The sequence below is a fragment of the Monomorium pharaonis genome, chromosome 8 (assembly GCF_013373865.1).
Source record: "Monomorium pharaonis isolate MP-MQ-018 chromosome 8, ASM1337386v2, whole genome shotgun sequence".
NCBI lineage: Eukaryota > Metazoa > Arthropoda > Insecta > Hymenoptera > Formicidae > Monomorium > Monomorium pharaonis.
In genome coordinates this window covers 19,439,930-19,452,803 of record NC_050474.1, presented here as the reverse complement: position 1 = coordinate 19,452,803, position 12,874 = coordinate 19,439,930, and the positions used below count along the sequence as shown (strand labels likewise).

Genomic DNA, 12,874 nt, shown 5'->3' with positions numbered 1-12,874 from the left:
CAGCATCCGTTGGACCGTTCCGGACTTCAGTCCACGTCGAGAACGCGCCACTGTCGGGACCTCTAGGAGTGACAGCCACCCGGAAGCTCGCGGCCGACGTCGCGTGCAACCGACACTACCGTCACTCTGTGTCGAAGTCCACCGAGCGATCCATCGTCCGAAACTATGAGATCGTGATTTCTCGCCGGCGAACGGAAGATTAAGGAATAAAAAGCGAGAAAGTATCGCCGTTGCGCATCACGCGTATCAGCGTTATTAATTATCCGAAAGGATAATTTGGTTTGGAGCGTGCTAGTTCTTCCATTAGTATAAGTAGCGAATCAAAGCTGGTACCAACCTCGCTTCGTGTGGTACACGCAGGTGCGTCACTCAGCGAGGTCGTAAGGTTTCCACGGGTCACAGAGAGATCTTCGGTGGAAGGTTAGCCGGCTAGCCTAGAATTCGTTGGCGAGAGTTTGGCTTCCGGACGGAGTTCTCCATCCGGGTGAATGCTGTAAAGAGGCTCCGGAGGTCTCCCCCGGGCCGCCCCGCAGCCGGTCGCCGGTTCTGATGCCGACACGTGCTGAGCGCGATCGTTGAGGTTGCCGCGGTGCACGGAGGAAGAAGAGCGGAGCCACGAGGGCCCCCGGGGAGAGCTGAAGAAGAGGGATCTCGGGCCGGGCGACTGCCGGGAGTTGTTGCCCAGTCCCGGCGAGAAGGGGGCGGACATCGGGCCCGGATGCTCGCGAGGACAAGACGCCGGAAGCGCTGCCACGTTGGAAGGGAAAATATTGACGGCCGTCAACAAGTTCCTTACAACGTCCCCTTTGGTTAACAAGGTCAAGTTGCTGATGGTGAGTCTCACTCTCATGTTCCTATGTATCTCTCTGTCTCTCTGTCTCACTCCCTCCCTTCCTTCATCCCTCTCAGTCTCTCTCTCTCTCTCTCTCTCTTTCTCTCGTCGACACATACCGAGAATGTCCGCGCGGCCACTGACTCAGCCCCCGTCTAGTTTCTCGCTTTCTCGACGTAGGAGGACGTATGTGCTTCGACTTCGCTTTGAATACAGTTAGTTCGCAGTTGTCGCACGGCACTCGTCGCGATTGTACCTTCCGCCTCCGGGAAGTTTCAGGGTAACGATGTTCGCCGTTACTGCGAGGAAGGTACAAGATATCGACATGATTCCACTTTCTGATTGACGGGGAAAATTGATTTTTGAAGTTAAGTTTCATCCGCGTCAGTTTCCCCGCGAGAGAACGTGAGCGAAATTTCTAATATAATTAAGAAGATCCTGAATTTTTCATCGCGCTCCCGGAGCGACGCGCTTGGATATCCCCCATCCGAGTTTTTGGCTCACGGGTGTGTGTTCACAAAGTTCAACACCGGAATTGTATTGGCTCGCAACATATAACAGTACACAACTAGTAATATATAATACAATATAATTAGTTTTGTCATAATTAACAGCGGATGTTAAATAACGTACATTCCATTAATCTCATCTACCGACACGTGAGCAATAAACCTTTAGCACGCGACTGATTATTAGAATTCCACACTTAGTTCACGCCGTGCATAATTTACGTTTATTCATCGAACATTCTGCTTCTCGGGAGCTTAACCATCCCGGCTTTCCATCGTCGTGGAGAGCTTGATGGGCCGTGAAGCATAATTGTCGATCCACTTTGCGCCACTGATCGTGTCGACATGGCACTCCTCACTCGAATTTGTCACCCCAATACCTATTTATTTTGCAGCGGATTTGTTTAATTTTAGAAACAATTATACCCAACGAAAACCCAGATAGAAATCCGCCAATTAATTTGTCATGGCGCGAATTCGATGAAGTTTGCGTGGGACGAAGAACTATTTAGAAACTACTAATGCATTTACAGCGTTTCATTAATTTCCCAAATAGTTTTTCTTCTCTTTCGTAAGTATCATTGATTGCGCCTAGGGATAATCAAGATCGACGTAATCCAAGTTTGAGCAAGCGGAATAACTTGAAATAATTATATCAATCGCGCGCAAACTTTTAATTCTGCCCGACTTGCGTTTCGGTAAACACTATTTGCAACGGTGCGCCCGCAAACAATAATTGCTTAGATAATTCCGGAGGGGAAGGATCATGGGCGCACGGGGTATTCTCGGAAATTAAAGATACGCCGTTGCACATTACGATTGTATCTGCCCCTATTTGTATATACTTTCCGCCTTCTCGCGGGAGATTTCCCTCCCTGATCTTCCACATTGCCCCGTGCGGCACACTCTGAAAGCGCTTTACGGGAATCCGAAGAAATTTCACCGTTTAACTTTGGGATCAACCCCATCGAACTGCTTAGCATCGAGAAAGACACTTAACTTTTAACGCCCTGTGTTAATGTGTACCCTTCCGCTTTCCGTTGATAATTTACTTACCGAATTCCGGGGAACTCGAAGCGCACACCTGCGCCCATACCTCATTAGAGGGTTTTAAAGGGACGCCTTTAAAGGGATAAAGTTCGTTCCCTGCTGCGAGCGCGACGCGATCCGTAAGAATTTCTTAATTGGCGGATTGCCCGTTGTACAATGGAAGACGGAATATTTTCTCGGGGGGTACGTATATAACAAATTTTTAATTCGATTGCTAAACCCCGCGAGTACGAATACTTGCGGATGTTAACTCGTGGAGATTTCTATTACACCTTTTTATTTACGAAAGTGCGCGCGCGTCACGCTAAAATAATGTGCAATTAACTGCGTTCCCGCGTATTCGTTTACACGCAATTATGCCGCCGAGGATCAGCGATGCGTGATACGCGTGCTTGCGTGCGGTCCCCGTCGCCCCATTGTAATCCCGAAATGAAAGCCCGGGTTGCATGAGCCAGGTATGCTCACTTTTTTTTCGATAAGTCAATTATCCACTAATAATAGCCTATTGATTGAGCTACCGAATATGGCTAAGTAACGAACGTGGATGGAAAAGAGAACAAAATTGATGTCGGTAGACAGATTGTGATATGATGTACAAAGGTGGAAAAAAAATCTTTGTGTCCTACGTAAAAACGCGCTCTTTTCCTCTCTTTCTCTCTCTCATTCATCCCCCTCGTTATCGATACAAAATCCAAATAATGAGAGGTGTATCCATAGAATCGAAAATGCGTAGGGGGATAAGATAGCCCGAGGTTCCCATTATGACCCCAAAAAATTACGAATCGACCGGCGATACTTTGTCCGGAAACACCCGAGAAGTCTTTCCGCCGGTAGAGGGTATGCGGTATTTCCGTGAATCGCCGGTGAGAAGTGGTAGCTGTCAGCATTATGTCGGACAGGCGGGACTATCTCCCGAGAGAGAACGGTCGCGTGACCGCTGCGTTTCCTCGCGCGATTCGCGCTCTTCACGCGAGCGTCATTCTGAATCGGGTCTTCACGAGGAAGAGTGGTACGGGCGCACGCGAAGATCGTCGTCTGCCGCGCATTACCGTCAACCGCAGGATCATTACTGCGAGCGCAGTCGATTACAGAGGTTCAAAGCGAGGGTATGGCCTCGCTCGACACTGGCCTGCACATACGCCTGTACACGTAGGTAGAAATGGCGAGGCCCCGAACGCCCGCCGCTCGATATAATGGAATATTCTTTCGGACGCCTCCGCCCTCTTCCACAGAAATATTTAATTAGCCTTAATTAATTAAAATGACGAGGTGAATTAACGTGCGCTCTCGATACACGGGCGCGTACGGATTTTAAAAACGACTTACTCGCGGCGAGAGAGATTTCTCCCGCGTAAGAGTAATTACATTCGAGGGAACGCGAACCGGAGTGGAACTCGTGTTCGTTGCGTTTCAAGATTTCCGGCGAGGTTTAGGAAAAATCCCATCATATCCCATATCAGCGAGCAAACATAACCGAACCGCCCCCGGCCGCCAGTTTTTATTTTAAAACCGTTGAAGTAGAGCCGAACATTTGCTCCGTTACATGCTTTTATCTGGAAATGGCATGTATAATTACATACGTATTAAAGTTGCATATCTATATAACTCAATATTAAGATAAATTGGAGAATGCGAGCTTTTCCCATATTTCAAGATTTAAATTATTTATAAAAATAGTTAAAAAAAACGCGCATTCGCGGTGATTACATTTTGCTGGGAGGAAAAAAAATATAAAATACAAAGAGAAGAAAAACATACAAAATAATCAAAGCTAGATAAAAACATTGATATAACGAGGAAATAAAACATATTTTATTTTCCATTGTTTTTCATCTATCACATATTTTATTTAATATTTGTTACTTATTTCTTATTTTTAATTTTTTTTTCCGCATTTATTTATTTGTTTTTTTTTAATAATAATACAGAAATACTTTTTTCCAATTTCAAGGAATGCTTTTCTTTCTTTAGGAAGTACGTTGTATGTAACATCTATTTACTTTGCCCTTTTTTATACGTCGCGTAAATGCTTTGTTGAATTTTTGTTCATAAAATTCCTCGCAAATAACCGAATTTTACGCTCGCGAATATGAGAAACGGTATCAAATTATGAGATACGAATGAGGAAAATTGGAATTTCTGTTACGCACGTACGTAACAGATTCGACCGTGGTCCAATAAAGTTCCTTCTCCCCTCCGCCTTCCTCGGTATGACATGGATGTCATACCAAAAACTAATCACATTGGTACCCAGCGTCAATGATAACCAGAACGTAACGACATATTTGTGATATTTGTATGTATTAGACACGTTAGATGCATCAACTCGTACAGGTTGGCGATGTTATCCAGACTCCCGTCACTTCATGTGGGAGACGAGGCTTCCACAAAGTTTCTTCGTAGAAATTCCATTTCCCGACACATTTCGGCGACACAGGGACCGGCACACATACACACGCACATAGTGTGTACACAGGTGCGTGCCGGGCGCTGAAACGGAAGAGGCCGGCGGGTCCGAGCATTGTCCCCCGGGGGCGAGTCTACGACTTTTGCGAGGGTGCCATACCGCAAGTGCCTTTATCGTGCGACGTTACGTTCCACCTACGTGCAGACGGGAAATTCCGGCCGAGTTCGTTGTCGTGCGACGAGACAAATAGGCCGCAGACGCGGCAGTAGATACGACCGGCGACCGGGAGCATCCGCGCTAAATACCGTCTGCGGAGTCAATTGTGATAGGGTTTACCGATGTACAGATAGTACTCGATAGGTCGTTCCCGCGGGAGACGCGTCGCGATTTATGGTCGCAAATCGAGCGAAATGTCAATCTGCGGCGATCGAGTTCCTGGATAATTGAGGATCAATCTATCATACAATACACAGTTGGAAGAAATTTCTATCAAATTTAACATATATTACGCGTTCCAAACGACTCTAAAATCTTTGTGTTAATTTAACATAAGATGAATATGTTAGAAAGTAAGATAAGTATTATGTATGTACAAAATCAACACAAGAAATGTAATACTTGGATACAATTTGGAAACAAATATGAAAGTATATTTCTAAATACAATTAATATTTATAATATATTGACACTTACATTTTATTCATTTATCTTATTGTTAAAATTATCATTTCAAAACACATTATTTTTATTCTCATGTGCAGAGGAGTTGTCTATTGGCATATACTTTCTAAAACGATATTGCTTTATTTCTCAGAAACTACATATTGCGCTGTATTAATAGTGATAAAAACGTGATCTGCTTAGATAATTAAAAACCCATAATTTATATATTTGTGATTTTTTTCTACATAAAAGCTGTTAAAAACAAATTCTTCAAAAAAAAAAAGGAGTAACATTTGCATAATTTTCTTTCACAAATTGTATCATTTTGAACGATAGTAAATATATTGTTGATAATATTAAGTTATAACTTCCTAAAATAGTTTTTATATTATATTTTATATTATATTATATTTTTCTTTTTTGTATTTTTCTCATAATGCAGTATGAAACATAAAATCATCGTGGAGCGTAAACTAGTGCGTTTTATTGAGAACATTATAAATATGCGGTCCGGTCTTTTCATGACGCAATTTTATTTCAAACTTCTGCTTTTATTTTTTAATCCCTAAAATGTTTTTTAAAATGTTCAAATCTACTTTTTTATTTTATAAATTTTATTGTTTAATACACAGTTTAATACATGGTTAATTCCATCACGAACTCGTATCTGCATTCTGTCATTACTGTCTACTATGTCATTTTTCGGGGCCAGTTTTTTAAACATTTATTTTTGGTTATATAACAAAAATATTAATTATTATAAAATATAAGACAGTATTATAAAAACTGCTACCATCTAATAGAAGCAACTTTCTAATTTACTTTCAAAGTTTTAGTTTTAACTTTTATTTGAGAAATTACTATTTAAAAATAAAGTGATGCCAATATCGATAACTTTCCTTTATTATTATTTACTCCATAAATTGTATTATTTTGACTAAAAAATGTTGAATCAATTTAACACAAAATATTCTAATAACGTACATTATATTAAATTAACTCTTGGATATATTAAAAATTTAATTTTATGAAAATTGAAGTAAATGTTTCGTGCTGTTGATGTAGTAAACTTTGAGCCATAAAAAGTTGACTAATCATAGTCGATTATTTTCCTGTCGATATTCCGTGATTGGTTAATTTTTCATTTATTGTAGATTGATCCTAGAAAATCAATCGTTGCTACGTGACGTTCGGCATTATTTTAACGGGATTTAACGATGACGATAAACTTGAGTAACCTTAGAAGTACATTTTCTGCAAGAGCTACGTCGTCGTCATAATTTTTTTATAATACTAACGCTTACCTGAACGAAATTCTTATTTTATTTACTGCTAGCCATTATGACTGCAACCGCTCGATTTACCTAACGTATACGCAATGCGTCGAAGACAGTTTACGACAGGCCATTACGTGACATAAACCGAAAGCGCCGATGCTCTCGGCTATTTTTGACACGCAACTGCAGTTTCATCTTTTTAGTCTCGTATAAAAGGATATTCGCACGAAGAATATTCCAGGCGTCGAAATCCCTCAGCCAATACGACGTTCCTCATCCGTGAAATCGATTGTTATCTTTTTCGTTTTAATTTCATTAAATGTCCCAATAAATTCCAACTGTCTACATACACGAGAAGAGCAACGTCAAAATAACACACGAACTCATTTAATTTTCAATCAAAGGGCTGCGTTTCTTTTTCATCGCCGAGCGCGCGATATACGTGAAACTACCCGTCTCAATAGTTTGTCCGCTTGAAAACACTCGAGGCCTCTCTCTGCCTCTACGTGATTCAACTCCTTTAATTAACAATGCCGTTTGGGAACTACTTTTAGCAGCGCGCGCAATTTCCGGACGAGCAAAGACGCCTCCTCCGGGAAAGGCTCCGCGAGAAGGACTTAACTCCATTAAGTAGAACATCTAGTTTGTCGCGCCACGTCTGCCTAGTCCGGTTGATGCACAGCCTCTCTGAAAATACGCGCGACGATGAGAAAACTTCGTTGGCAGTTGGTGCATGCACGAGCTCGCATCTTCTTAATGATTAACAAATCCGCGCGTACTTTGCGCATGTGAATTCGATTTTCGGGCCCTCGGTGTTCGGGTGAACGGGTGCAAAGTATGGAAATGAGAACACGCTCCCGAGAAAATGTCCCGCGGCGAACCGCGCGCATAAATCATAAGCTTAGAGACGGGGCGGGGAGAGGACACGAGGGCACGACACCGGGGGCAAGCCTGTCTCGGGATGCATCAGGGATTGCGCCGCACAAAGGCGACGCGTAAAGACGACTTAATAGGAAATTGAGCGGGATTTTCGTGTAATTCGATTACCGTCCCGGTATATCCCGGAATTCTCCCCCATTTTGCTCTCTTCCTCATCTTCCCTTTCCCTCCATATCGCCCGGTGCTATCCGAGTTGCATCAAGATATCTGGTGGTCGCTAGTGTGAATTCAATAGCTCTAATGCATTCGATCGTATCACGCGATACCACGGTCGTATAACTGGCTTGTACTCCGCGAGCTGCGACCCAGTGCAACTATATACCATACTATTTTTATACGTTTCTTAAAATCATCTCGGGCAAGAGAGCGGGAAAACTTGAAACGAGCGCGTGCACTTGAAATATATTTTACGGAGCTTTTACCTTAGGACCACATCTTCGCCCTTATTTTTACCCCGTCGCCTTCGTATCCCGGGCTCTGTTGTGAAACGCGCGTATATAATGGTGACTTATTAGTTAAATGGACAGCGGTAATATTTGTCGCTCAGAAAAAAAATGTAATGAAAGCGGCGAAACTTGTTTTTTTTTTTTGCGAAAAGGAATTTACATTTCATATATACGCCCGGTAATATAAATGCAATATAAATGCGCGCCAATTTTTCGCTTTCCATTTTCGTCCCCGTTACATGAAGGAGTTAATAAAATATTTCACATATTTTATTAAAAATATTAAATATTAAATAATATGAAATTTAAGTACCGGATATGAGGAAGACGTAACTACCGGTTTTAACCCACGTACGCAAATGTCTGCGAACGTACTCGGCATAAATCTGTCCGCGTCTCGCGTTCGCACGCGGGCAGATTTATGCGCGTCCTCTTTTATAAATGAATATCGCTACATCAGTTTCGACACCGGTGTATCGTATTGACACACATTGAGGCGTATCAACGCAGATGTGGGGCATATTGATTATTTCGCGCCGCGAGAAGTTCTTTTTTTTTTTTTTTTTTTTTTTTTATGAAAGCGCGAGAGCGGCTATGAAGAAACCGAGGCGCTGAGTATACATTTAGAGCGATATACCGTGAGTAAGCAGGCTATACGCAATCACGTCGTCATGTCCTTTGGCCGATCATCGTCGCTGTCGTTGGCAGCGTGCATTACGATCCATTATACTACCCCAAGACCTCCCCCCGTATGCGTGAGAGAAACGCGAACCATTACTGTATCATTATCACCCTTGCGCGGTATTCTCGCAGGATTTTCGCAAAGTTCGCAAACGTCTAGCTTTCAACAAAGTAGCACAATAAGAAGCTTGAGAAACTATTCTTTATGCTAGTACAAATTTAATCGAATACACATATATAATAACAAATTTTATAAATTTAATACATACTTCGTTCGTCTTTCAAACAGTAACACTTGACACAGTTGAAAATAAGTTATGTAAACGCATTTAAAAAAAAAATTAACTTTTATAATTATATTAAATTTATACATGTATGAACTTTATTTATTTCTCTCAGAAATTATGTTTTTAAAAAATATGTACTATTTATTCACTTACTCACGTAAACTGTGTTATTTTAACATTGAGAAATATTGAACTTTTTTCTAAATTAATTTAAAATATTCAAATAATTACTTTATGTTATATTTATACGCGTATCTTAAAAATTCAATAGAACAATTTTGACACAGAATGTTTTTTTACTGTGTATGATCTTTATTCAAACAAATCGAGATAACGAATAAACTTTCGCATTGTATTTTTTCACGTATTTTTTGCGAAATTGAATCGAGCTATCAGCAGCTATTTCTATGCCTGTTGAATATCAACAAACGATGTAATTGATAAAGCAGACGTCGTCTTAAAATATTTTACAGTTACTACTAATGAGGTTCATAATTTTATAATCCTACTTTAAGTGACGCGAACAGAAGTACCGAGTGCGCTCGTCACTGACAAACTTACGTTCAACCGAATCTGCTTCCTCGTACTCTTATAAAAGTTTAATTGACCCAATTGATTAATATCGGACGGCAACTGCAACGGGCTGCGGAAGCTTCCGGACAAATTCTTCTCCGCAGAGAGGCAAATTTTTAATGGTACTTTAATTACACATAAATTAACGTCATCTGATTGTACGAATAATATGATTTGATCACGTGATTGCATGAATATTCAAACCGCAAAATTAAGAGGAGAAATTCTTTTCGCAGCTATATTGTTTGTCATCGTGAAGGATTATCTCAACGCAGGAATCTGATAATAGACTTATATCGGAACGTATTAAAAAAGTGTGCGGAATATATCGCAATAAATTGATCAATTTTCTTAATTTATTTATTCGGCAACTTTTAATGTGCGAAAGTATAATCGATACCTCATTGTCAGTATGCTCGAATCGCATTTTTTCCACTTACATATTTCATTAGTGAATTTAATTTAGCACGACAAGATTGCAGGCGCATTATTTGATTTTCCAAAGAGATATTGTATTTTGAGAAATATCTGAGAAACAGCCGAGAATACTAGAACAGTTCGCAGTTGCATGTACACGATTATTATTGCGACGATTATTCCGTTGTAGTGAATTGTACGGTTCTCCTTCTGCAATCTAATGTCGTTAATGGAAAGTGCGATTCGCATAACGAATCGACGGCATTTTGACGAAAACGAAACGCCTGGATGACACCGAGTTCGTTCCAGTTTGAAAGATAGAAAGGGACACGTAGCCAGAGCGCGACAGGATGGTTAACGCGATAAAAAACTTACTCAACACGCTTTGACATGAATGAGATTCACTGTAATGATACCAGAAACGCAGCCACTAACTAGTTACGCCTATAATCGATGTTACATCCATCAGAATCACGAGACTTACCTAAAGCCCGCGACACACTACGCGTTTCAGATGCGGATTGCAAACTGCGAATTGTTAATTAGCTAGTCAGATTAAAGTTAAAAATCCGGATTGTGAATTGCAGAATAAACGATCTGCCTTTTTTCGTGTAGATTTACGCAAACCATAATCTATCACAAAGAGACATATATTTTATTTTTTATAAGTGTAGTGTGAATGGAAAATTCCTACACATTAAATGATTTGCAATCCGGATTTGATTCGTGTTCGCATTGAAGATTTTTTCATTATATTTTACTGCAAAATTGCTGCAAATTTTATCTTGTGTGATGATAAGCTTGTGATAACGTGGCAATTTATCAAATGTTGTGAGTAACAATAGAAACTTTACAAAAAAATACAAAAGATATTTTTTAAATATACAATTTTTTAAATGTACAAAAGACATTTTATAAACGGCTTAATAAAAATTGTCATACAGCATTGTAAAATATTTTGAAGCAAAATTCGAGACAAAATTTTCTCATAATATTTTCTAATGGTATGTAATTATATACGAAATTTGCCTGTACATACATACGATTTTTGAAGCCGTATTAGGACTCAATTCCGAAATCTCTGGATCATGAGTCTTCTGCTTTGCGTGCTATGTTATTTCTTTTATTGATATATTATCTATTTATATAAACAATGTGCCGATCAATTTACTATGATATAATTAAATTATCATAATATCATTGATGCGCTTATTCTATTTAACAATAAAGAATTATGAGCTTCAATATATTTTACAATTATTGAAATTTTTTAATACAATTTACTAAAAAAAATAATACATTTTATATTTTACTATAAAATTATAAAATATGTACAACAGATATTAACAAATTAAGGAAGATTATAAAATTCTTTGAAATATAAATACCACGTTATCTTACAACCATGATTTTCAAGGTAAATTTCATGAGAAAATACCCTTTACGTGCGCAATACGTGGTGTGTCATGAGCTTAATACGCTTTTGTTTCTCGCACTCGCGAGCTACACGTTATCAATTTCAACAACGCAGTATTACTCGTATGATTCATTTTAACAATGAAAACCTCCAAAACGGTTAAACGGACAACTAATTCTGTCTTCGAAGAAAGGAAAAGATTAACATAATCAGTAGATTCATGCAAACTGTTTCACCGAAAGCCGATTTCGCTAAGTTTTCACGAAAATGTCACTCTCTCTTTCTCTCTCTCTCTGTCTCTCTCTCTCTTTCTTTCTTTCCGCATTTTAATGCACACTTCTTTCCTGAATGCGTTAAATGAACGGGGCTCGCATTTAGATCGACTTGCGGCCCGGCTCGCATTCGGCGCGGTGGTCGTTTCCCGCTCAAGAAGACGTGTCCTCCGTTGCATAATTTTATGCGAAGCCGCATTCATTACGACTCGGACAAAGGCCGTGCAAAAGTTAGGAATTATAGCTCTCCGTCTCACCGCGCTCTCTTCCTCGCCCCGCCGCCCGTCGATGTTATTGCAACGTTGAACGTCATTCATAACTCGGATTCCATAGGCGAAAGTCAACGATAACACGGAGAAGCGTTTTCCTATGCACACATTTCGGGCGATGTATTCCCGCCAGGAATATATCCATCTATTCGCCGGCCGCGTACCTCCTGTTGCTCGATATTCTATAGATTGTGTAAAGAGCAAACAGAGGTTGAAGCGCGGTGAATAAATCGGTCATCCCGCGATGAACGGGCGGAAGGAGCTGCGCAAGTCTCCTTTTTATTACGCGAACCTACGTAATCTGGTCTGACGTCGTTCGACGGGGAACCGGACAGACGTGAGATTCCCGGAGATTCGCGCGACAAAAGAGTAAAACCAGGATGAATAAACAAGCCCGACACGTCTTCAAAGAGTATCTCGCTTTCGTGCGCGCGCGCGACGTCGTAAGAGAATTCCGAGGCCGCTCGCCAACTCGACGCGATGTACGGCACAGTATGTACAAAATATTATATACGTACACATCCCCCTCCCTCCACCCTTGCATTCGAACGGGTTTCCCGTTGCACACAGGCGGGTGTACTTTGAAGTCTTTGCTGAGTAAGCCGTCGTTCTACCGGGAATCGTGAAGGGCGAGGACGCAGGGGGGGAGACGGGATGTACCGGACTGAGAGACGGAGAGGAAAAATGGCGAGATACATCGCAACGGGGTGTCTCGTGGCATTTTAAACCGGATGTAGGGAGGGTTGCACGCTCCGATCTCTCCTGGCTTCTCTTCCCGGGAGGCCACTCGTCTCCCTCGCGCTCTTTCTCATCCCTGTTCCGGTCTCGCACTTCG

General features: G+C 40.9%; 1 protein-coding gene across 4 annotated transcripts in view; it reads left to right on the top strand.

Annotated features, from left to right (window-relative positions):
• LOC105829305 (calmodulin) overlaps window positions 1-12,874 on the top strand; it is a 66,873-nt gene continuing 53,999 nt past the window's right edge. Inside the window, exon 1 of one of the 4 annotated variants that reach the window (XM_012668039.3) lies at window positions 1-833. In XM_012668039.3, the coding sequence (XP_012523493.1) occupies window positions 831-833 (3 nt within the window). In that variant the 5' untranslated portion in view covers window positions 1-830. Of the gene's footprint in view, window positions 834-899; window positions 1,143-1,217; window positions 1,339-1,411; window positions 3,541-12,874 lie in introns of those variants that run through there. The other 3 variants (XM_012668038.3, XM_028190147.2, XM_036291393.1) reach the window with 3 other exon arrangements.